Consider the following 27,799-nt stretch of genomic DNA (forward strand, 5'->3'; position numbering starts at 1 on the left):
ATAAATTATGATCGCAATTTTCGTAACAAAGATGATTAATTTCCTACTAAATAAGTACCTAGTGATCGTGTTAATATTGCATTTCGTTTGATATACGAGTTCTAATAATGCAACTATAGTATTCGTGTGCTAATTCGGGGCACAAGACGGGCGCCAACTCTACAACTAGTATCGGAGGCCAAGACCCACTTCGAGCTTCAGGTCGCTAAGCTGGAGGAGTAAAAGTAAGTACTCACATTCGTCGTGATCTTTGGCGGTGACAGTGAGAACGGTATGCTGGATGTCTTCATTTTCGTCGACTTCCGCCTCGTACAGCTCCTTGTCGAAGTACGGCGGGTTGTCATTCTTGTCAGCGATGCCAATGCGGATGAACTTAGTCACTGAAAATAAAATAAACCGTTACTTACACGAAAAACAAAACAAATAGAAGTCCGTGAATTAAATTTAAGAACTTACTTAAAATAATTATTGATTGTAATTGTTGACTGAGTGAACAAACTTTTTATACGATTAAATTTTGTTTCAATTCAAAAAAGAGCAAACATATTTTTTCCGCCACCGAAGTGATTCTTGCCGGAAATCATTTTACCGTAAAAAATTCACGTAAAAGCATTTCTACTAACAACCATTCTTACATTATAACGCTCAAATAAATCCGGCCTAACAGAATACGCCAAAAATTCTAGGAAAATTGTAAGGACAACAGCATTCTTGCAACAGCAATTTCTTTTATCGATCTCCATTTTTGTAAGGAGCTTTTCTAAGGGCAATCCTAATTGGACGATATGAAATGAGTTCTAATCAGTTCACCAGAAGAGTCGCACGAAAAAAGAAATCTAGAAGGAAATTGCTTTCGTTTGAGGCACATTCTAACAATGATAAATTAGGACCCCGCTGGGAGAAATGTCCGGCGGCTTTATTAGCAAACATTACTGACACTTCCAAGGGTATTTCATCACGAATACGATATGGACTCTAACGCTAAGTAATACGTTTGTCGACTGTTAGTAGCTTTACCTAGGTGCGATTGAAGTCCCGCCGCCTGCCTCCACGATACCCAAGTACAGACTTCGCTTATTGCGGTTTCAGTGATGACTCTGGCAATATCAAACCTAATACCAAAACATGCAATATACTATTTAAACCTCATCCGACTAGTCCTTCATAACAATTTGCTTATAGCGGTAATAAGGTACAATAATCTTAGAATGATGCAAAAGATTCAACTTTCACGCATGTCATTTTTTATTCAAGGAAAATAAAAAGGTATACGCATGAAATTTTTAGTACAAACAATTCATATTTGCCTCGGTCCGAAATAATAATTCAATAGTCCATTAGAATATCAGATCCTTGTTTTATGGCGCAAAATCTACACTAACATTCATAAACGATTCGGACCAGAGCGTAAAATCAAAAATGCAGCTCACATTTGTTCTTCGTGTTATTTAGGTGTAAGATTATAGAGAGTGATTTAGGTGTATGATTGTAGAGTGTTAGAAGCGTGTTTTAAATCAGTCTTAAGAGTTTCCGTATCTTCAAAAGAAGTTTCCGTCATTAAATTTGAAAGTTCAGCTAAATTGGACGGCCATAAAAACTAATCAGCGACGTAAAGAGCAGTCTAACGACGCCGCGGGCGACTTTTTGCAAGTAAACACGCGAGGGGAGGCCCGCTCAGGACTTCGTTGAATTATTTTGTTACGAAACTGCGTCAACTCCCGTAAAAAATGATGCCAACATTTCACAAGCCGTCCCTGTGATCAATGCGGATAAAGTGCACGTTACAGTTTTAAATTCTTACACAAGCGAATGGTGTGTTTTTTATTTCCATAGGGTGAAGCGTACACTAAATGGGAGGGTGTTATTGCTACAACACAACATTATTAGGTAATAGAATTCTATTAATAAAATGAAAGCCGTTTACAAAATAATATTAACTTTGCTCAGGATATGCCAGCAGTTTCATTTAGGATTCCACACCCTGTCGATAAAAGCATACCATGACAATTCATACTAGAAAAGAATTTACTCAACATAGAGGGAATGTCTATAGAGACAATCCCTCTATTTAACGTCATCATTAACAATTCTCTGTGAGTGAAATACCATACTCTAATATTCTCTGTGTGCGTATAAAACAAAGCGTCCTATCGGTGAGCAAATGTGCTAAGATCGGATCTTCGGGACACATTCACATAGCCGGAGTGGTGGCCGATAATGAAATTCTTTATCAAGAGGTGCACCGAGTGGAGTGTCGGGACGTGCCTTCGCGTCGCGCAGTACGGGCGCGAAGGCCGCCAGACCTGAGGCTTTCACATAAGCTGGATCAAGCCAATGCAACACCTTTTTGATTTTTCAAGGCACTGCCAAATTCAGAAGATTCAGCACACCGACGCTCTGATCTATTCAAAAGATCTCGCCAACCTACTTTTCAAGATAAACAGAAACTGTTTTCAGCCACTGGAGCGATTGAACGCCGAGACGTACATTTGTTTTTGCATTGTCTGCTTTCCTTTTTGCTTTTCTGAAATTCAATGCCGGTTGCACTACCTAATGTCAGTTCTTATTTATATTGAGTCCTTGTTCATTTTCTATTTCTCATAAATGTACGGCCCGGGTTTAGTAATCGACATACGAATAGCTGCTGTCTACAAAGATAGCATTAAAATGTTACAATAGTAGTTATGGACAGTGTTAGATTGCTATCAACCTTTTCTGCGGGCAGAATGGTCGGGAACCATTCATTTACACATCGATTCCAGTTTCAATTACAGTAGGTACGAAGTGTGCGTTTTTGCCAGGCTTCCGAACATTTCAGCGTTTTGCTTTTTGCGTTAAACGGTCTGTGTCGTAATGGTCTCGGAAACAATAAAATACGAGTATTGTAGTGGTGCGATTTTGCCTTAATCTAAAAAAAGGCACAGTAGTGTGATGTCCTAGATGTGACAGTATAGTATAATAATAATATTATAAATAATTCACTGACTATTCAAATGTACTTACAATATACACAGTTATTAAATATACATATACAACGAGACAGTCTTATACGAGAAGTAATGTGCGGGCATGGGACGCCGAGCAGGGCGTCCGTGGCACGTCCCGTGTGGTGGCCGCTCCCGGCCCAACTTCCGCCGGTCACGAAGTTTTAATGGCCGAGTGTAAAATTTCCTAATTGGATTGATTGACGAGGTGTGTATTGCTAGTTTGTGACTGGATGAACTCTACCGGCGTTCCAAACTTTGAGCACAATTTATTTCCTAGCGACAACATCACATTATGGATATAGTACTGTAACAAATCTTTTGCTAGGTATTTATCAACATCACGTTCGTTTTAATAACAAGAAACAACAGTGCGACAAAAAGTGTTATGTTAGAGTTAAGTTTTTTTTTACTTTAGTCACATGAGGAAATTACTCTAACACCGCACAATACGCGACCATTTAGATTCCATTTGTGTGTTAGAAATTAGAATACATGCATGAAGATCCTAATAATCATATTTATTGGAATTTAACTAGGCACAAAAATCGCTACTAAATAGGTGATCATTATTGCCATTGCTGTCTGTGTTTGTTTGTCGCTTTCTGCTTTTGTTCCACTAAAACTGAGTTTTTAATCTTAATTGTTACTAACCATTATGGGCCATTGTTCTCTTTTAAATAAACAAATTGATTTGAATTGAATTGAAAAATATTTAGCGGCGCACAAAATGCACCAAAGCTACATATTTTATCATTATCAAATACGTACCTAAGGTTTCTAAGTCACGCACGTGATAAACAGACGGAAAAAGAGTTTTTTTTTTTAAGTATTTTTGTTAAAACTTGAGATGTAGTTTACAAAACAAAACACTCAATTACTTGAATATGCAGCGCTTACATTTGCCAAGAAAACTCTTGCGAGTAGTTTTTTGTAAGATATGTACGATTTACATAATGCTCAGTGGTTTGGATATGTAAAATGTATACTGTATGCATTATCCTCACGCCATATTTCATTTAAAGTAACCTACTAAACTGTATTTGCACAGAAGTAGCGACAGAATATCATTTTATTGCAAGTGTGTGGTTATTAACCTTATTATAAAACTTCTTCCTATCACTACGAAATGAAACACAAATGATTATCTGTGGTAACAACAAAGTTATATTTGAACGTTAGAAATCGTATGTTGATTTCCCTGAGGAGTTATGTGGTCGGAGTATGATTCCGGTTATCACCGACGTGTCGCAGGACCGTTTCAACCATGTCCCTATTGGAGCGTGACGGCGGTGGCAAGATTGTCCGACACAAAGGTAAATCGGGAAACAAGACATACTATTTACTCAAGGGTCGTCTTTAGAAATAGTAACTTGAAAGGGCAGCTTACGTTTACAATACCTACAGCATTCGTAATAATTCAATTGTCCTTCTGAATCAGAAACGTATCGGTATTTTCGTAGAATTTCGGGCGGGTTAAAATTAAACGAATTGTTACAGAAGGATCGAAATCAATACAAAAAGTCTGATCCAAATGCCTTAAGTCGTTTCAACGTGATTGAGCCCAAAACAAACAGGGTAAGGAAAACTTTTCTGAATCTGAGAGAGCAAACGTGAACTTAAGTCCCCGTAACAATCGCCAGAAAGTTTGACAATTCGTCCTGTTTTAAATGCCTACTACAGCATTGAAAGAAAAATAAAAGTACCTTTTTTAGAATATTTTTATGAAGAAAAACTCAATTTCCGCACGAAAAATACTTCAGAAGGAGGTAGCAAACGAACAATACTTATTGGTGACAGACGTAAAGGATATGAAAAATGCTTAAGAAAATTAGCGACGAAGGAATCCCGACGAGAAGAGGCCCATAACGGCGGTTCCAAATACAGGGATGTGTAGGTACTCATAGGTACTAAACAAACACCAGAAATGTTCTCAAATACAAAATTCATCTCGATTCAATTTGAAATACATTTCGGAACATATTTAAGCACTGGTAGTTTACGTTTTTCAAACACTTTACACCTTTACTTTTTCGCAGAATGATAAAACCATTAAACTAAAATAAATGAAAAGTTTTAATATGTACTTTTATAATTGTACGCAAAATTGGTTGTTTGCCTATAAGGCTGTTGCGGAGTGTACGTTACCCGTGGCGGTAAATAGCTTTAGTCAAAAAGTAAAATAAACAACAGCAAGGTAGTTCGACGAGAGCACTGCACACTCCAAGCAGACCGGACAAAAAAGCGGCATGCGGTCTCGTTCCGCAGACGGGCTCTTGACACGCTTTCGTAATGATGGCTTGCTAAATACCAATTATTAGAACCCTCGCATGATATTACTGACAATGCCTATCCCCTTTATCATATACCTACTTTAACATAATAACATTTGAATATTGCAGAAAGTAATTTAAAAAGTAATATTATGTACACACCCATATTACTAACATAATATTCTTGTCCTGAAATAAATATTATTCATTCATTCAATATACCGGGTGTGGCCTGTAACATGAGCAAAAAATTAAACTGTAGGCTGTACTCCTCATACTGACCAACATTTGTTCAGCGACTTTTAAAAATAACTTGTGGTTTGATTTTTATTACACTTTAAAGTTTATTCTAAGACGCAATGTATTGCGAATTTTGTTATGTTTAAGGAGTGACAAGCAACGTCAATCACACTAATGGGTCAAACAGATCACTGTGTTATGTCTTTCCTGTAGACATACACAAGAGTTAAGGGCTATAAAGGTTAATTTTCTTATTTAACCCTTATCCACGTGAAAAGGTCCTCCTTTTATTTAAAGAACTATGATAAAATCATTACTTACATGCCCACAAGCTGTTAACTATTGCCCACAGGAGAGAAAACTAGGGTGTTATCGCGAACAGCACATTTTTCTCTCCTGTGGGCAATAGTTAACAGCTTGTGGGCATGTAAGCAATGATTTTATCATAGTTCTCTAAATAAAAGGAGGACCTTTTCACGTGGATAAGGGTTAAATAAGAAAATTAACCTTTATAGCCCTTAACTCTTGTGTATGTCTACAGGAAAGACATAACACAGTGATCTGTTTGACCCTAATATGGCGTGGCGATGGCGTCCATTGAAGATAATATTTATTTTGTATGAAAAATAGGGAGTCTAAATACTTCATAATTTTTCAAAGTTGTTGAACAAAAGTGTCACCGTTTGAGGAGTACAATATATGTTTTAATTCTTTGCTAGTGTTACAGGCCACACCCGGTATAGAAAACCAGTAAACGTATACTCCATAGATTACATAAATATTAAAATTGGTCATAAAGATAAACTACCACGACAAAATGGTACAAACTTTTGAATTAATTTAAGTCCTCAAATCCTTTTATCGGATGTCGGAAAAAATCACGCTTTACGTATAAAACCAAAAAAATCTCATAATTTCCCGAAAGTTAAGGATATTTGGAGCCATATGTCTAATTGTAACTTGTACTATACAGATCCTAGCGTAGTTTTGGGTAATATATGTATTTATACCTAAATCTTCTTCTTTTCTTCTTCTTCTCCCTGCCCTTATCCCACGTTACCATGTATTTGTACCTAACTATCAGCAAATATTGGGTGTAAAACACTTTAGAACTTAAATCTGTGTATAACCGTTATAAAAAATGCTAGTGTACGTAACCCAGACATCGTAATAAGATCAGCACTCAGCAAAATGCGGGGATTGCGTGGCTGACATATGTAAGAGCAAATTCGTACAGCCAGATTATTGTAATCTTTGAGCCAGTCATAATCTTGTCGGGCTTTATCTAACGCACGAATTAATATACCCATTCTTATTACACAACGATGCTAGTATATAAAGTAAAACACGCACACCTTTGTTACATTATAGAATCCATGCTTATAAATTTCCATCGTGTTCAGATCATATATAGTTATTTCGTTTTTGCTTGTGTCCCTGAATGAATGAAATGAATAGGTCATGTAAAAATTAGTTGCAACGAATTTCAATACACAGGCGCATACCGTCGCGTTGGTCTCTTTACCTGCGGCTTTATGGGATTACCGCGGCAGCCCAACATTTAGTTATGCATCACAGCCCGAAGAGCGGGCATCATGTTCAAAAGCAATTTCCAGCTATATATCCCGCGGAAAATGGACAAACACACTTTAGTTAAACATCGCAGAACACAAAAAAACCGCAACATTTTTCCCAAAAAAAACCGTTTTATTATTGAAACGCCGAGGGCTCGGGATTAAACCTTTAAGAAAGAAATACAAGATACAAGATACTGAGCGAACATAGAAATGTTAAGATACAAGGCGGTAAATATATTTCCGAAAAACGTCCGAATCTTCGGCTGATTGTGAAACAGATACGATGGCTAAACCAACTCTCACGCACTTTGCAAACAACACCTACTCGTTAGTGGCATTTGTAGTGCGGTCGCTTCAATAGGACGCATTAGTTTAAGTGGATTCGGTGGGACGTGGATTGGCTGATTGTGGGACAGGAGGCTGCGTCGATTACATTTGCGAACATTTGTTGGCTGCCTCAGATTGAGTTACTGTCTTATCTCGGCCCGCCGGCGCCTCGCGTTGCAGGTGCATTCGCTGCACGCCGTTGCTTCATTTTATTACAATCCTGCCTCTGAAGTTTTCATGTGAACAATTCAATATATTCTCTAATTACACACACATGGCGTTATTGAGAAATTAGTAACGAATTATAAATGAAAGATAAGCGCTGAATTTAGATCAACGAGGCAGATGTCCGAACAGACCTTTTACCCGTGTCTCTTTTCATAGCAGTAACTAACCTCACAAACTTTTGGGTCATCGTAGCAAAGGAAATAAAATTAATTTTCTGTGCTATGAACAGGATTAATTAACAAACATGTACTTAAACTTATGTTTTCTTTTACCAAGTTTATCAAAAAAACAGACAGTAGGCATTTAGGAGCATTATAAAGGTATTAATAACTATAACCAAAAATTAATAAATTATTTAATTGCTCACTAAACTCTATAATTTATTGTTAATACTGGCTGTACACTAGATTAAGCCGTGACTGTACGCATGTGAAAATGTACACTAGATAAAGTAATTACCTTGTAATAAGTTATGTTAAATAAAGAACGTATAATAAAAAAATATTAATTAAAATAAAAACTAAAAAAAATTATATGTAGGTATTTATTAATTTTCTATGGTACAGTCACCTGCAGGAATATGTTACACAACAAAGGCCGCAAAATTATGTGATCCACTCTTATTGTGCAACAAATAAGATTGTGTCAGATATTTTTGTGGCCTTTTTCGTATAAAATATTATTGCAGGTGACTGTAAAAACTAACCTTTATACAACTGGTACAGTCACCTGCAATAATATGTTACACAATGAAGGCCGCAATAAGAAGTGACACGCTCTTATTGCGCTACAAATAAGATCGTGTCAGATATTTTTGCGGCCTTTGTTGTGTTCCATATTATTGCAGGTGACTGTACCTTACGTATAATGTATTATATTTCTACAGACATGTTGAAGCGTTAAGTTCAAAGTAGCGTCATTCGCAAACTCTGCTAAATGAAATTCCTAATAATTTAAACTTCTACACGTAGCTAACCACCGAGATAATTTACCAAGTTTTCGCTCGAACGTAATAAACAAAGGAAACTCTGAATACTTTTTATTACATTTCCGAAGTTATTTTATGTAAAAATTAAGTAAACTGGAGACAGTTACTCTTCTCGTTTAAAGAGTTAATTTCCTGTCTGTAATGTGCCCCCAATAGCTTTGTTCGAAGCACAGTTACTTGTTTATTACAGATTTTAAGCCCCTTCCGTACGGAGATGCTGTCTACTTTATGACTTTATTTTTGTAATATTTGGAGTGTATTTCATAATAAGCTATGTGAGTTTCCGTGGAGTGTGGCGTAAATACCGATAATATCCGCAATAAATCTGGAGTGTTTTTTCCTTATTAGACAGTGCCTTAAAACGAAAGACCGCTTGAGCTGGGCGTTAATAAATCTCCACGTAATGAGGTTCCGAGTATGGTGGCGAGGTATAATGCCGACAATGGATTTAATGACTGAATACCTTCTGCGAAGCTCACACGGTGTCGTTAAACAATAACGACATTAACATTGTTAGCTCTAGGACCTGTGCAAAATATTGAATATACATATTCTACATTATGTATACCTACTTATCCCTATGAAATATGATATTAATGGTTCTATTGAGAAGATTACGGACGAGTAGGTAGGTATAACTACAAGAGGAATATTGTTCAGCATTGTTGGACGTTGGATGCTCGATATTGTATTAAACTACAATGAACTTGGGTAGCAGCTTTCCAAATACATATATGTATATAAAACGAAACCATGACTATTCCTTATTGTATCAATAAAATTTAATCTATTTTGACCAAACGATTTAGATGTGATGATTTTATCAGCTTCTACTAACTTCGTTTGCGTTTATTTTAGAGTCTGTTCGGAAAGAGAAGAGTCGTGGAATGTATTAGGCCCCATAGTCCCCATACATTCCACGACTCTTATCTTTCCGCACAAACTCTAAGTGTTTATTATCTGCAAAACTTTGTATGCGTAAGTCGTCATAAATGTTCCCGGACTATTTTGGATTCCTTGCTTTTGCGTTTTTGGCGTACGAAGGAACAATGTTAAGTCAACCAGCAGCCAAATGGGTCATAAAAGAGCCATTAATGACCCACCTTGTGTCTATGTGAACTCATATAAAACGGATATATTTTATATATTCGCTCGCTACTAAAATTGAGGAAAAATATCTGCCCATGTAATTAGATCGTAACTGTATAAATATCTATGTGTAAAGACAAACATTCCCAGCTAGGAGCATGCTCAGCGAGAAATATATCGCTAGTTGGTGTCAGAAACTTTGTTCCTTATTCGAAGTTTGGATAGTAAGCAGAGGGTGTCATAGCCATTATACACTTACACGAAATACGTGTTGGTGGTTTTTTGTCGGACTATCCTAATAGCGAATAAAATTGATAATTCAATATCGATATATTGTATTATAATGAGTATATTGAGTATGACATATAAATCTTACTTAGTTTTATATGTTACTAGCGACCCGCCCCAGCTTCGCACGGGTTAACAAATTATACACTTAAACCTTCCTCAAGAATCACTCTATTGATAGGTGAAAACTTCATGAAAATCCGTTCAGTATTTGAGTTTATCGCGAACATACATACACACAGACAAACGCGGCGGGGGACTTTGTTTTATAACGTTTAGTAGTGGTAATTATAAATACTTGATTCTGGTTTAAAAATAATATTATTACCTACCTAGATAAGTACTATTCGTTAAGACCCAAAATATTTTTAAAGGGTCCACCATATCCGCGTGCTGGCGGCACCGAAATGTTTTTCACCACATGGCACACTGAGGGTTACTAATTATAATTTATCCACACTTACACAAATCACAACACTTGTGAATAATTTAAATATATTTTTCTCTCACATGACGTTCATTTCTGTTTTCGGGGAATAAGACTATAGCTAAGGTATAGGGATAGCGAGAGACGCGCGCGATGCGGCCAGTTCTGGAGCGGGCAAAAGCGAACTGGCGGGTGTGCAGCCCACCCCTACATCCCCGCCTAGCCGCCACTGTTTCAAGCTCGGAAAACGCTTTCAGGAGCAAAATATCTCCTACAACCAGGAATATATAGTACAGTTATGAGACACAAAGGTACCAATAACATACGAGCTGTCAAAATAAACACGGTTTGGAAACAAAATAAAGTATGATCGGAATCGGAAATTTATCTGATCATGTAACCTGTTTGTGTCATGCTCTACTCCACCAGTTGATGTGTCGAAACGTACATAAATCCATGAAGAATAAAGAACTAGCATCTCTAGACAGAACAGATTGCTAAAAAACAATAAAATGATATTTTAATGGTACTAGACAATTCTATTTTATTTACCTTCGTTTCTCAACCATCAATTAACTGAATTATTTGTTTTTACTTCTTACACTACAGATGTATGCACTAATTATGGAAAATATAAGTAAAACTGTTGAATTTATGGCTCAACCCCTAGCAAGGTAGGTATAAAAATATTACCTGTTAGGCATTAATAGTACATTATTGTCGAGGCTCGGAAGTAGCTACTTGCAGGCTGAGGATTCGTTTTAAACGGACGACCTTGGGAGTCCGTTTAATTGAATCCGAAGCCAGCAAGTAGCCTTCCAGCCGAGTCATATATAGTGCTTTTCTCAAAAATGGTGCAACAAATATAAATATCATAGAAATATTTTACAAAAGCAACTTTCTTACGTATATATTTTCACAGAAAAAAGTAAAAACAATTGAAAAAATTAGCTTTGCCGCCTTTTTATTTTTTTAATAAAAAAATAGAAGTGTATTTTTCTGCCGAAAATACGCCAACCTATTTGAGACAGCTAAATAGTCGCGGTACTAATCATCTGTTTGGCTGTTTAATGGGCCTGTGCCTTCATTTGATATGGCCATTTCAACTTTTAAAAAGTTTGGAACTCGACAAATAATGGAATTTGTATGCAACATTGCAGTCCCAAAATCGAGACTGCAATGTTTTTAACTCTTTAATTTTTGACTGACCATAAACTACGCGCTTCGCAACCTATTTTTTAAACGGCAAAGTCGACTTTGCCGTCCATTTTTGAGAAAATGTTTATTTGCAGCTGTGTCAAAAAGACTACCATACCTACATGGACTGGTACAATACAAGTAATCCTATTAGGTAGGTAGATAAATTGTTTGAAAATGTTGGAACGAAATATTATGCATCAAGGTATTTTTACAAACCACAAATAAAATGAGACGTTGAAATATTATGTATTATTTAATGAGAATATTAAGCAGCATTGGGTCTTAAAATAAATTAGCTTTTTTTTAAAGAACAAGGATGTCTACTAGTTATTTTATTTTTGTTATACTATACCTAAGAACTTATGTAAAAAGTAATGAAATAAACGCATTTGTATTTGTATTTGTATTTGTATTCAGTGGTTTTTTAACAAACGACAAAACTTGAGCTTTAACACAGTTCAGTACCGTAAAATGGGGTGAGTAGGGACAAAACTGACATTGAAACCTCGATAAAACTTTATTTTTACTTGTGGCAAACTGATTTTTATACATAATAAATATTCCGTTTGAATTTTAGTTTTTTTTATGATTTTGTCTAGTTCCATTTCATAACTTTAAACATAAATACGAAATAGTAGGTAATCCCAGCTCACCCCTTAGTAGGGGTGAGGAGGGATTTCCTACTAAGGTGAGTTTTGAAAATTGTTGGATCGACACTTTGGGATTATGAACATTATAATAGCTTGATGTAAAAACCAACTCACCCCTCTGTCATCCCTCCTCACCCCATTCATAACCCAACTGCCCTCGTAATCCCTACTCAACCCATTTTACGGTACCTACTTATATATTAATGAAGTGTACTTCATTCATTTGTTGTTGGAAAAGTAGATGGCAAGAGGCCGAGAGGATGGTCACCCACCCGTTGGTCCGATCAAGTAGGGAACATTACAGGACTTACTGCCACTACTGCCCTAATGCCCTTAGACAAACCGAAGACAGGGTGAAATGGAAGCAGCTCGTCGAGGCCTCGGGGAAGGCATTTCAAGACAGGCACGACCGTCAGTAATGAAGAACACGAGGAACAAGAGACTTCATTCATTCATATTGAAGCGGATGAGTTGGAAGTACAGGTAGTATACCTACAGGTAGGGTACTGATTGCTGATGCTACTGTATATTTGATCAATATGAAACAATTTGCCTAAGTAAACAAGTCATAGTCATAACTAATTCGAAGCAGCTAAAGTAAAACTGGTTATTATACAGATAATTCAGCAGTTTATTACATATTTAACACTGAACAGCAACCAGGTGTTCCTTACACCTCGTCAGACTTGCGTACTTAAGTACCTACGTAGACTTACGTCTCGTAATTAGATACTTATTCTGTTATGTATTACAGATTTTGGTATGTAAAAACGTCGGATGGTCGTAATCATCATCATGATCTGAGGCATTACAGCCGCGGGTGGGGCGTGGGCCTTAGCCTGGTCAAGCAAGTTTCTCCAGTCCATAGATGTAAGTAAATTGAGGTAGATATGGTACCAGGCGCACGATCGTGAGCCATTAAATATAGGTTCCGGAACCTATATTTAGTTAGTCGTATAGGTGACGCCAACCTGTCAAGTTGTCAAAATCCTTGGATCAAATTTTAGTTTTGTCAACTATGAACGTCACACGTCTACATAAATAAAAGGTCATTGCTCCAGTCCGATCTATTTGTCGCCTTCCTTCTGCAACTTTTTACTCCTAAGGTCCTGATGTCCTGGTATACGCCGTCTAACCATCTGAGCTTGGGCTTGCCTTTACCTCTGCGGCCCTCCGGTCGGCCTTCTAGAAGGCGTTTGGGTACTCTGGCCTCGTCTATGCGTATCACGTGCCCTGCCCATCGCAGGCGTCCGATTTTTATGGTCTTAATGACGTTAGGCTCATTGTACATTTGATATAGCTCGTGGTTATAACGCGTTCGCCATCTTTCGTCCTCCATCACAGGTCGGAGATAAATATGGGTCGATAATAATATCACTTTCCTACAGACTATTCATTACCGAAAAAAAACGATATCTTATCGTTTTACAATTCGTACCGTGTTTTAACGGCGCGTGGCATACGGTGTGATGGTTTTAATGGAACAAATTTCCTATTTCTTACTTTTAATTTGTCTTCAATGATGCTCTATGTAGATTGGTGACTCTGTGTAGTGTAACACGCCGCGTGTCAAAGTACTAATATTATACAACAAATAGGTATACGTGTTCGTTATAGGTAATTATTAATTTATTTATGTAAACGGAACACAGATTTCCATTCCGTAATCTACATTAAGATATGAACTACATGCGACTACAATTTAATGTAAATAAAATGTAATCAAGATTACAATTTAAATTCACTTATTAAAATAACAGTTTGATGGAATACGCAGCAGGAAAAGACCCACAACAACATTCCGAGATTCTGGTTAAGATCGTAGGGCTCGCGTGACCGGGCGTTGTGGAGATCCTTGGTAGTCCAACCTTTTCCACTCTCAGTTTTTAATAGTTCTATAATACATACATTTCGATACGCATTTTTTTTGGATTTTTTTACCCACTGCGCCAAATTATATTCTAAGATCATATAAGAAGAAAAAAATGACAGAGCAATTTTCCGATGAAAATGAGCGTCAAAAGAAGGAAGTATCATAAAAAAATATTCTCATGTTTGACAAAACTTTTAGATTTTTTTCTAGTATCACATACTGATACAAATAACTTATTTTGTAAAATAATTTTGAACTGAGGAATTACTCGGTTCAATATATAATCAGATTTGTGTTTTCACCTAACTTAGGAGTGTTTTTTTTTTTGGATATTTATAATGTTAGTCTCGGCTCATACTATACAATAACCAAGCTAAATTTCATCGACTAAGAAATTAATGCATGGGTCTCCATACAACAACTTGCTTCATTTACTACACTACTATGTCCAACAGTCGTCCGGCTGATATGACGATGATGACGTATATTAAATGCATGTACTTAAATATTGGCATAAGAAAACGCGAATATTCGTATTTATAAAAAATATTTTCTTGATTGTTCCATTTGTTTACGTATTCGGAATTATACCAATGATAAATAATTTAAGTCAATCGTGAACACCATACGTAGGTAATCTTACAAAAATGATTTAAATTAATGCATCAATCATAATAAATCATTAAAATATTGACGTCACAAATTATGGATTCAAAGGAATGATGAATTTAAACAGGGCACCGGTGGAAGTGATTTAGAGCTATCAGTGTAATTAATTTGCACCTTTCCGTAGAGAGGCTCGTCGATTAAGTTCGCGCCGATCGGACCGCTTAGGTACTCGTAATGTATAGAGGCGGGGATCTGATAAGATTGCTATTAGTCAATGAATGAGTTCCGTCTATTGCGACGTTCCATTACCGCCAAGCGACGGCTCTCTTCAGCAAAGATATAATAACGCCCGGTTGTCTAAGAGACCGATTTTTGAATTTCCAGCCCTAGATTTTGTCACTCGATAATCTGTGGACAACGATGGAATGCTATTTTTAAAATACGAGCGATTTGTCTTTCTGCTACCTTGTTGTACATTTTGCTGCATTTGTCACCATTTTTTTACTATCTCCTCTCATCTACTCAAAGGTTAACTGGAAAAGATCCCTCAAAGGCATAAGCCCGCCTTTGTACTTCTTACTAATTGTATGTTATTTTTAATATGTCTTATTGTACAACAAAGAGTTTACTAGGTACTACTACTACCACTAAAACCAGCAAGCTCAACGTTGACGTAAAAAACTTACAGAATTTTTTGATGCCAGAATCAGGCACATTTTTCAGTTTCGATTAATTTTCATTTTAAAATAAAAAGCTGCGCCGGCACTATCCCTACGCTTGTCTGCATACAAAACGATTAATTAACAAAAGTCAACAAATTTTCATAACGCAGAGAATATAAACAGCAAGCTCCGAGATGATTACGAACACAAGAAAATCGCTTAGTCCGAAATGAAATATTTGTGTTTCTTATTCTGCTTTGGATAAACCTACGTACCGGTACACATTTTTCACGAGGAAATTGTACTTAAAGCTACTTTAGCTGTTTATCTTGTTTATAATAATGGATTCATAAAGTATATTTAGAAGGTTTAGGTAGCTGTTATTAAAAGTACAGGTACTACAGTAATAAATGTAATAATACATCTTGAACTTGGCTTTATATTCATGAATAACAAAAAAATAGGTACGTCAAGAAAAATAAATAAACAATGCGTCTAAAAGTAACAGATATCCTACAGTTATATACATTAATATAAACCAAGACCAAGTTGACATTAGAGTTATAAAATACTAATTGTAAATAATTTTATTTTATATTTCATCAATTAATTTAGTTAACAAAACTTATAAACTATCATTAAAATTAAGTATACATTAAAACTAATACATGTTTTATATTAATGAATATAACTGTAGGATTTCAATTACTTTTAGACGCATTGTTTATATAGTACTTTCGTTTGGGCCAAATACCTTTCGCCAAATTTCACTTCCCAAGAAACTTATCGCAATAGTTTAATTTCCCAAAGGAACCTTTAGCAAAGTTAAACTTCGCATATAATTTATTTGTTCAAATTATCATTTGGCAAGATTTTACTTTGTCAAATGTTATTAGGTCAAAAACTTATTTAGCCAACGTTTTGGTTGGACTGGAGCAAAGGGGTGGCAGGGACTTAGATTTTTTTTTGACAAAGTGGTGTCTGACACTATTTTTAAATGATTGTAATGTGTATCACGTCAAAATAAGCATCATTTACTGAAAAATATTTTCTCAAAAATAAAAAATGGCCGAGTTAGACGCCTCCAAAGATTGATGTTTTAAAGGAAGCTGGGACTTGGAAAATTTTCATCGAGAGTGGTGTCATTATGACATATATTTTAAATGATTGTAACGTATAGAACACGTCAAAATAGGATACTTTTACTTGGAAAACTCTTTTCTAAAATTGAAAATGGCGGAGATAGAGCGTTTGACATAACACTCTTTAAAGGCAGGTCGGTGTAGGTACGACGACGAGCGAAGCGAGGAGGAGTGTTAGGTAGAACTGCGACCTTACAGTGCGCGAGCCGAGCGAGCGAAGCGAGCGTGCCGCGGCAGCGGCCGGCGAAGCGCCGGTACCGACTTTTTTATAATAAAGTCCCAGCTCCCTTTATGCAAGTAAGTTAAATGATATAATGATACATTTGACTAAATAATACTTGGTAAAATGAAACTTGTCCAAGTAATTATTTGCTAAACAATAACTTGCCAAAAAAGACTATTGCTAACTGAAAAATTGCGATAAGTTGTTTTGCCAAACATTTTTTTGGGAAATGATAATTTGGGAAACATAGTTTGGGATGTGATACTTTGGGAAACGTTTTTGGCCCATTCGTTAGTAAACCAGTAAATGTTCCCTTCAGCTTGTTATCGCAAGTTTTAAGTGTCAACTACCTACCAGCTTTACAGCAAGTATATTCGAGACAATGAAGAATACAGAAATATTTTTCTTCCGCAGCAGTGCATTAGCAGCTGTAAACTATCTTGTAGAAAGAAAAAAACAATAACCATGCTTAGGTGTAAGTAACGAAGTTCGTATGCCTATACAATGTTTTTTTTTTGAATTCCGTCAACTACGGCGTATGGCTAAGTAGGTACATTTAAGGAAACTAAATGCAGCATAATTATAGCGTTGTTGTAACACAGACATTATATTTATTTAACTCAAACAAATAATTGAGAACTATGACATATGAATGTCCTTACGAACATCGATAGTCCTACTAGATAGTATACTATTGGGATACTACTACTAGTGGGATAGTAGTAAACTATTATTATGCAGGTTACTTTGATGTTGTATATATGAAAATAGCATTACCTATAGCTACCAAATATAGATCGTTTTATTAAATCGAGTTGTTTTCTTATCTTACACGCTTTCTACTTTGATTCATTGATGGTAACAATTGTGTGTGTGCAAGCTGAGACTCTCCTTAAGCCATGTTGTACAAATAACATCTTCTAATGTTGTCCTACTCGGAAAGGACTCTTTTGTGCGGCGGCCAGGCGGGTTAGTATTTCTTATATTTAATACAAGAACCGGCTTCCACTAAGTATATAAAAATTACTTAAATTAAAAATAAAGTTTAATGAAAACAAATTTCTTGTGGTCTGAAACAAATAAGCACGAATCCTTCAAATGCTGTAGTCAAGATAAATTGTAGCGGGCAAAAACTCATTGTGTACAACTTTTAATTAATAGGTTTTTTTGGTCTGTTATTAACTGTTTTTACTCATAGCAATCACCGCAACTACTTTTCTTGTGTTAATATTGTTAATGACATTTCAGCGCATATAGTGTACATATTTTAAATGTAAACCCTATTTCAGCTTTGTAATCAGACTCTTATTTATTAGTTTAAAGTATTTAATAAACAAGGCTTTTAATATTTAAACTCTAATCTATGGTTTTAAAATAAACATTAATTGGTGACGTGATTATTAAAGTAGATAAAAGAGTAATTAATTCGGAAAATTAAGGGCTTTATGAACCTGATAGATGACATAAACAGATTTGAATATATTTATTATAGTTTGCCAGTGACACGTAACAAGCGAATCTTAATCCGAGGATAGATCGCTATGTAAGTAAGTACTTAAGTAAATATTCTTTATTGCACCAATAATTATACATTTTACAAACATGTAAAACTTTAAAGAAATTTTACGGAAAAATAGGACCAGGTAACATCAGGCGGTCTTATTGGTAAAAAGCGATCTCTTTCAGACAACCACAAAAGACAACAACAACAACAAGTCAACAGGTAGTGCACGGAGCTAAATGTGGAGACCATTCAACACAAACACACATATTACTTATATTAGTATTCAAACAAAACCTAATACACGAATAAATATACAATATAATATATATGTATGTATCTATGGTGTGTGGTTAGACCACAACTAAACTCGCTGCACGTCAGTTACTCCGTGGAGACCGCACGTGTAACTGTGCCGAAATACCAGGAACTGTGAATATCCCGCTTTCAATATTATTTTTATGTAAGTTTGAGCTTCAAACAACATTCAATACCCTATTCGAAAACAATATCTGACTACATCTCCTGGCGAACAAAATTATTTTAACAAGATAGCGACGAGTTTTGCTGGGAGAAGAAGCTAGTTTACCCCGGCAAACTCTTTAGGTACAATTGATTGGGGACTCGATCGACTACCAACTTCTGTTGGAGGAATTGTTAACATTTGATTTGTTTAATACGTTTACATTGCATCAACAAAAACATTTTTTGTATGTTTGATCGCGGAGTATGAATAGGTAGTAAGTACATATATGAGAAAAGTGGCTATTATTGCAATAAAATAAAATTAAGTGCCATGAAACAAGATCTTATAAAACAAACCACTCAGTATATGATTGAGAAGCTTTATTTATGAAGAACTAACTACTTAAGATTTGTCTAGATGAAAGAGATTAGGATAGATTTAATATATACAAGGTGACCTTAGCCATTGGACAAACCCTGAAATCCCACGTAGGGTTACTTCTCAGAAATGCTCTAACGGTAATATTTTTTTAATTAGAACAAAAGATAAAAAAAAAATTATCAAACAAGTTATTTCCGATAATCGACAACAAAAAGAAACATACTGTATTAATCATTGGCAGTGCTTTTGACAATTTGTTTTAAAATGTGCGGCAATGATGACATTTGTTAAAAGTCAGAATCTTATTAATGTCATAAATAAAAAAGATAATCAAAACAGTCGAAGAAGGTTTCATACTATTTATTACCTCAGGAGCTACTAACACATACAGGTTGCTCCAAAGTAAAAAAATCGTAATTTGTTAATTTCTTCGTAACCGCTACACCGATTGATATGATACTTTGTATACTGGTTCTAAATACCCTAATGCATATGCAGCATATGTACATTTCGGCTTTGTCCAATGGCTAGGGACACCCTGTATATCTTTCAGTTTTTTATTTTAAGTAGAATAGCAAAATGTTCTATACATTTATTAGTTGTTATACACTTATTACAATCGAAACCTTACTAAACTTAACCTTTTTTTCATTTGTATGGTATATATTGTTTGACCAGTATATCCACACTACACACACTGCCAGTTTAGCACTGACATAAACGCTATCGAGAACGTAACTTACTTTCTATGGATCTCGCTCGTACTCGCATATTAGTGCGAGCGAGATGTATAGAAAGTAAATTACGTAGACGTTAGCGTATTATGTCAGTATTGACACAGCACTGTCAGTGACTCATGGTACGGATACTGAACAACGTCTCTAGACATATTAAGTTAGAGACCTCATGTCTCATACAGAGTTTTGACTTCATAATCAGTTGCCTTAGAATTCCTCTGTTTGATAGACATGCGTAATAGTTGTGCCACTCACAGGGCTTCCAGAATACAAATGTGAATTTGATTGTACAGTTCACGGTGTAAACAGACTATAAATTTAAAAAATATACAGTAATAGTTAAGCATATCAATAAGTGATAACTAATTTAAAAATATTGGTTAAACACTATGTATGTAGAAGTTTTACTAACCTATCTTAGATCACTTTAAATAGTTATTTACAATACAAGTGCGGAACAGAGGAAATTCAAAACAAGTGGCGATAAATTAAAACACGACCGAAGGAAGTGTTTTAAATCGACACGAGTTGCGAATTACCTATTCGCACGGGTATCGTACAACGTTTTACAGTACGTATGGCCCTTTAAAATTTTGACATACGCACGAAAAGTGCTATTTCACGCACTAGTGCGGGAAAATAGGACCATATGTACTGTAAAGGTTATTTACTTCCTTCTCCATACATTTACTCGTAAACCTGCGAGATAATTATGACAACACCCTATGCATAGTAATTGATTAAGTAGAAGCTCTTGAAGGCATCGAGCGCGGGAGCGCGGGAGCCCCAGCAAGGCAAACAGCCGCTAATACGATCCTCTGGCATTAAATTTAATTTTTCATTAACCTTTCACTTCAGGCCCTTTAATCTTCCAGCACTGAATGAAAGCAAAGATCAGTTTAAATACTTATTACACTAATTACGTTGTAATTACCGCCAAGGCCCTTATCATTTAGAGTAGACGCTTTGCTTTTATAACAAATATGTGTAGTAGGAGGATTGCTTTTATTAAGTATACATATACGTAAATAAGTGTCGTAGCTCTGTCTGGTAGATACGTCTGGCGCTCAAATCTGTACCTAATTCCCGTCATACATCTACCAGGCCCCAATTTCACCACGGCTACAATTGTCAGTGACATATGTCGAGCGACAATTGTCAAGCGACAGGTGACATATTACAATTTTATACAATATTTTCTATAGAAATACTTACAAACATGACAGGCATTTTGCTACAATTGTATGTATTACAATTATGTTGTGAAACAAGAATTATTATTTCTAGTCGACATATTTGTAGATTTGTCGGTGAATCTTGACAGGAAATGAGTTATATGTCGGAATTTCGTGACAATTGTCGTGTTTCTTGTGACAATTGTCATAAACTTAGCAAGAGAAATATCTGTTTTTTTCCGATATAATAAAGTTTTTTTTAATAATACAATGAGGGTGGCAAACAGGAATACGGCCCGCCCGATGGTAAGCGGTAACCGTAGCCCATGGATGCCTGTGACGTCAGCAACAGTGATGTTTTACAATTGTCGCACCTGTCACCGTGGTGAAATTGGGGCCAGACAGATCTGACAGATACATATGTACGTATAGCTCTATAAATAAATAATATGTTGCTGATAAGCAATAATTTATCAACCCACATTCATTTTGCAATAAGATGTCAACCCAAAACATTGACGTTTAAAGATGATATTTTATTGTATATGAACCCACATTCATGCATATTTGGCATATTTTTGCTAAACAACATCCTATTAGCTATTGGTGCGAGATATTAAAGTTCGAAAGCCGCTCGGGGTGAATTTTGTATTTCATAAGTAAAAAAAGGTTGGAGTAATTTAATAGGTAAATTAATGAAGTATGTATTTATATTTTATAGAAATTATATCAAAATGACAAATTTTCTGGAGTCGCATCGGGGTTTAATTACTGAAGTGACTAAATTTCTTCCATAGAATACGGGTGAATATCTGAATATGTCGGAGATTAGCCTGTTTGTGACTTCACGCAAGAAGCCGCCATAACCCAACCTCGAGCGATTTTTAGGGTTCCGTACCCAAAGGGTAAAACGGGACCCTATTACTAAGACTCCGCTGTCCCTCCGTCCGTCCGTCCGTCCGTCCGTCTGTCACCAGGCTGTATCTCACGAACCGTGATAGCTAGACAGTTGAAATTTTCACAGATGATGTATTTCTGTTGCCGCTATAACAACAAATACTAAAAACAGAATAAAATATAGATTTAAGTGGGGCTCCCATACAACAAACGTGATTTTTGACCGAAGTTAAGCAACGTTGGGCGGGGTCAGTACTTGGATGGGTGACCGTTTTTTATGTTATTTATCGGTGCGGCTATCTTACTTGCCGGCCGGATTTTTTTAAATGGGAAATAGTGTGCGTTAATTGCTCTATTGCTGATGAAGTAATATGATACAGTTTGTTAATAACGAGTTACGATTTTATAGGGTATTTGACTGTATTTAAAATAAATTATTTTACACCATGCATGAAATAAAGCACCAGAAGATTAATAGAAAAACGTGGCCAGTAGTTATTTTTAGACACAATTTCTATTTTTAAACCCGTATAAAACTAAGAGTAGGTAATTTGATTGTGACGTCACATGCTAGTGTTTCATATAAATTGTATAGTAGCAAAATTGTTCTGACAGTTCGAAAAAAGAAACTGATTTGACTAGTAGTCAAATACCCTATTGCTCTATTGTTTATGAAGTAATAAGATAATACAGTTTGTTAATAACGAGTTACTAAGCTTTTATTATTTGTTCACAGCAATTTTTAAAATAAATGCGATTTGTTTGCACTTACCTAATACTTTTTTTTCTTGAATACCTACCATGAATGACATACTTATATGACTATTTTCTGTTTTGTACTAGATGCCTTTGATAATCATAGTTGTATGTATGATAATAGTTATTTGTTTTACAAGGGGGCAAAGTTGTTGTTTAACCGCTCGTGCTAATATTGATACCCGAGCAAGCGAAAGATTCCAAAATTGAACGACGAGCGTAGCGAGTAGTTCGAAAAATGGAATCTTGAGTGTTGCGAGGGTTTCAAAGCACGAGGGTTCAACAAAATTTGCCCCCGAGTGAAACAAAAAATTTTTCACCACACCAACCCGAAGCAAATATTAAATGTAAGTATAATAATTATCAAACAAAACCAAACCAAAATTTAAGTATTTATCATCCAAAATCATCATTTAAAAGTCAATTCTACCAGCGAACATAAGAAAACAACTCAACATTTGCATTTGATTACTTTGCCTCACATGTGAATAAAATGGAACTTTGCTATCAGTTTTTGAAGTGCAATGCAAAGTAAGCCTTTCCGAGCTGGTGTGGTGAAAATGTTACTTTTTTGTCTGTTTTGTTACTGAATCACACATTAACGGTTCATTAGATTTAAGTTAAAAATAAAATACGCATAGCATTTTTTAGGGTTCCGTACCCAAAGGGTAAAACGGGACCCTATTACTAAGACTCCACTGTCCGTCCGTCCGTCCGTCTGTCACCAGGCTGTATCTCGTTATCTGTGATAGCTAGACAGCTGAAATTTTCACAGATGATGTATTTCTGTTGCCACTATAACAACAAATACTAAAAACAGAATAAAATAAAGATTTAAATGGGGCTCCCATACAACAAACGTGATTTTTGACCGAAGTTGAGCAACGTCGGGCGGGGTCAGTACTTGGATGGGTGACCGTTTTTATAGATAATGGTACGGAACCCTTCGTTTGCGAGTCCGACTCGCACTTGGCCGGTTTTTATATACTCAACTGACTGTACACATACTAACCACGAGATACATAGGTAGCAGGTGTATATTGAAAACTATGTACCTCACAAATAGCAACTGAACGATTTATTCCTTGCTTTCTTGGGTTAACATAAAATGTACATTCTAAAGGGGCCCACGGACGGTATCGGCCTGTCAGTTGTTCGGAACTGTCAAAATTTTGTTCTAACTGACAAGCCGATACCGTCCGGCGGACTGTTAATCAGTGGGGCCCTTAAATGTTTCAGCTATCACACTGTGTAAGGGCTCTACAATAGGACATTTTGATGCAAGTGTACATAATATGTCATTAAGTATGAGTCCTGTATTAAACTGTTAAAAAAAAAGAATCCATATTTAATTTACGCTTGCACAGTTACAATTTAATTAAACCTGGAACCTAGATTCCAACTAAAAAGAACACAACATTTTTATATTAGATTTGAGATCTTTTTATTATTATGAATGGGATCTTTAACCAATGATATTCATATTTTAATATGCTCGTAGGATATTCAGTAAAATTTTAACAGTCGGTTTTCTATATTCTCATATTTTATTTCATTCATGAGTAACATCATAACCGTACGAGAGGCTTTAGGTTTTAGTCAAAACCCTGCAATGGCGATTTTAATACTTCACACACACTTTTTAATTTCTTCGCACATGCATAACCTGCATGCCGGAAATTTTACTTACCTAAGGGAAGCAATAATTGCGATATGAACTTATTTCAAAATATCGTAAGTCTTTCAAGGTACCATTTTTAAAGGAACCCGCCGTCAGCCGAATCACTGAGAATGATATATGACGACTGAGCTAAATATGCATGGGCTGTTTGAGCACGCATATCACACCACCCTAGACATATCGAAGAGCAAGATAATGCCTATGTATGATTAATGGAAACAGTCAAGTTTTAGTAACGGATGCGAAAAGAAGGATAATTTCCCGACCGAAAATGTAGGCCTTCCACATACAAAGATGCGGGCGAGAGAGGCCTGTTTATCTGTGCGTATTCGCTTCGAGCATATCGATTTTTTATTTGTTCAAGCGGAACTTATATATGAAAACATTATTTGGACAAATTTGAATAATTAGTTATACTGATGAAAGGGTAAACCCATACTACTTAATGTCGGCCACCTCTCGATGAACCTTACCAGCAGTAGTAAAAAACATGGGCAAATAATTGTACTTGTAGGACCAAACATTGGGTATTTTACCCCACTTGTTAGGTAATTTGAGAAGCCTTTTTTATTGTACGGACGCCTATCAAACCATACACAAAATAATAGTAACGACCAAAGCATATTAGCATTATATTCACTATTTAAGTGTGTTTGGCCCATTCAGCCATAATCATAAAACATTGTCGTTACGTCTCTACTTATACGAAGTATTTTTACTACATACCGAGAACATTATGCTACTGGCTACGACGTAACGCCTCAACCGTAGCTCTATACTGAATGAGGATTTGTTAAACATTGCTATACTAACAGACGCGCGGAACTTATACCGGGATATCTTTCTCCAGTTGGGATAAATAAACTTAAACTTGTTAATGATGTAAAATGACAGGAATTGTTATCCAATAAAGTCATACGTTCGTATTCAACGGAAGTTTCAATCTATAAATGATGACGGTAAAACTTTCAATCAGGTTCGCTTGCCTTATTCAAAAGGAACATAAGCTCGATCGGTAGGTGGGGAAGATTACACGAAGTAAGATACACCCCCACGGCTCATTTAACTTTCACCATCCACATTTGCTTACGTCTCTATTTAGAAGGTCCTCACGGATCGCAATGACACTTGTTTGTTTTATCGCCGACCTTTTAGATCGCACTCAACCTACTTCCGTCCAAGAAAGGTTAAGAGAAAGGACACGAACAAATCTTAAGAAAAAACGCGTTATCAAAGCACTAAACAAAATTATACAAAGCTTAACGTTAAAAAACGGTAAGCTTCGAGCACAATAAAATATGTGACATTGCAATAAAACCTACAGACGTCTAAAATATACTGTTATACTGTGAAAAATAAGAAGTAAGTAAGTAAATAAAGAATCAATTTATAGGAGTAAACATTTTTTTATTTGTTTATAATAAAGGCCTAGGCGTTTTAAATTTATGATAATCCAGTACTTTGTTATTGGTGTGACCTAGTCATTTTTCTTTAAGATAAATGAAATTTTATTATATAGCCCGGAACCTTTTTGGGTTGGTCCCGCATACGAAACAGGCAATAAACATTGATCAGGATAACAAAAACAATCGGCTCAATTCACTTTTATCATTGGTAGAAACTATTAGCAATAGCTCGATCCCCTTTTCGGCATGGCGGTCCTCAATCATTAATCTAAGTTTTAAGGGTCTGTGACACAAACTTACAGTAGGTATTACCAACGTAAATATTTCAAATAACAAATATACAACTAAAAAGACAGGATATTATTATCATTTTACCAAAATTGAAAATAAAAAAAAACTTCTTCCGTATCTTTTAAGCTTCTACAAGACCGTGTATACAATACATTTATACGGCATTTCTAGTCCTCTGCGGATTCATCAAAATCCCATTGAAAGTAACACAATGAAGACTGCAGTTTTGTGTTATTTTCTTGCGGCGTTCGGGGGCCAGCTAGGGCACTTGAATTAAAGATTCGTATATTATTCCCGCCTCAGTCGCGCACAATGGGGCACACAACGCACCACTGTAATTCAGTGAGCGGCTTTGCGACCGCATTGTATTATTATACCCACTCGTATTCCACGTGGACTAGAAGACGATCTAATTTAAAGGTGAGCTACGGGACTTTTGTCGGAAAATCAAGTTGGCCGAGTCAACGTCAGGCGGCATTTGTAATTAAAACTCGCCCTGATACCTTTCACTTTCAGAGCAGGGACGAGCAGTGAAACGTTAGCTATACAAAATTGTAGATGTAAAAGGGTCTGTGATAGTTTATACTTGACAAATTTTAGTAATAAAAGCTAATCAAAATCGCAAATATTTATTCCAAGAGTCGGTGAGGTTTGCACAGGCGATGTAATCGATTTTATGTTTTATGAACCAATTTCTTAATCGACATCGTTTACTTAACCCTTCTTTGTATGGTCATGGAAATTTCCATCGTAACATTGTCTGAATGTGTATGAAATAAAGGTGCTTTCGGAGGTGATTGATATTTATTTTTAAGACTGTCAACTTTCAACACTAATCCATTTGATTTTTTACATAAATTTACGCAGTATTTTAATTCATATAAATTACATTAGCTTAAATGCGAAATGTCGGAAAACTTGGAAAAACCTGGAAGTTGATGATTTTTAGTATATTTGGGCAGATTTTTCGTGGTTTGTAATTATTTTATATTTACAAACTTTATCATAGGAATATCACAAATAGTGTACCTTTCTGATGACAGTAAAAATTTTCCTATACCCCTTACTAATAGTTATATATTTACAAAAATATGATTTAGCCTATTCAATTTCTAACACTGACTTCTCAGTAAAAATTGATGTTATAATTTTTTTCTTATTTTTCCCAGAATCAGTAAACAATTACGAGACACATATATTCATTACGGGCAAAAATAAAAATCATGCAAAGAAGGGTTAAGGGATATTCAGGAGACGTGTAGGATCAACCTTGCGCATTCAGTAAATTACAAACTACTGTTTCGTACCCGTACCTATTAGTGAGATTAACTTATTTTTTTACGACATGCATGGTCACCCTACAATAAGAATACTTCCGTCAAAAAGGTACCTATCGATACTAAAATATTCGGAGGTTTTTATCTTTATTAAGTAGGTGTCGACGATGATTGTAGCGACGTAAACAATGTTAAAAATCAGGAAAAAGGTGTGATTGTTTTACTTAAATGCGTTGGTGACCGATCTATTGACATTTACTGAGTGTGTAGGGATGGTTCTGCTGACGTCTCCTTGAATCAACCTGTATACCCATCAGGAATTTGAAGCTTAACGCATGGGTTTGGCTTAAAAAGCTTATCTATAGCTTTTCTAATTTTAATTATATAAATCATCAGAAATGATATTTATTCAATACGTGGTCAATATAATGTATTCAATGTTCCTCAATAA

At 35.7% G+C, this 27,799-nt stretch overlaps 2 protein-coding genes across 7 annotated transcripts in view; one reads left to right on the forward strand and one right to left on the reverse strand.

Moving 5' to 3' along the window:
- The window catches only part of LOC134790671 (uncharacterized), a 333,743-nt gene that overhangs the window by 134,915 nt on the left and 171,029 nt on the right, over positions 1-27,799 (forward strand). The gene's annotated exons all lie outside the window — the stretch shown is intronic.
- LOC134790644 (neural-cadherin-like) overlaps positions 1-27,799 on the reverse strand; it is a 304,222-nt gene that overhangs the window by 80,611 nt on the left and 195,812 nt on the right. For 4 of the 6 annotated variants that reach the window (XM_063761506.1, XM_063761505.1, XM_063761508.1 and 1 more), the window contains exons 1-2: positions 10,327-10,431; positions 237-380 (exon numbers count right to left, since the gene is read on the reverse strand). In XM_063761506.1, coding sequence (XP_063617576.1) covers positions 237-380; positions 10,327-10,378 — 196 coding nt within the window. In that variant the 5' untranslated portion in view covers positions 10,379-10,431. Of the gene's footprint in view, positions 1-236; positions 381-10,326; positions 10,432-27,799 lie in introns of those variants that run through there. The other 2 variants (XM_063761503.1, XM_063761504.1) reach the window with 1 other exon arrangement.

This window comes from Cydia splendana, chromosome 5 (assembly GCF_910591565.1).
Source record: "Cydia splendana chromosome 5, ilCydSple1.2, whole genome shotgun sequence".
Classification (NCBI taxonomy): Eukaryota; Metazoa; Arthropoda; class Insecta; order Lepidoptera; family Tortricidae; genus Cydia; species Cydia splendana.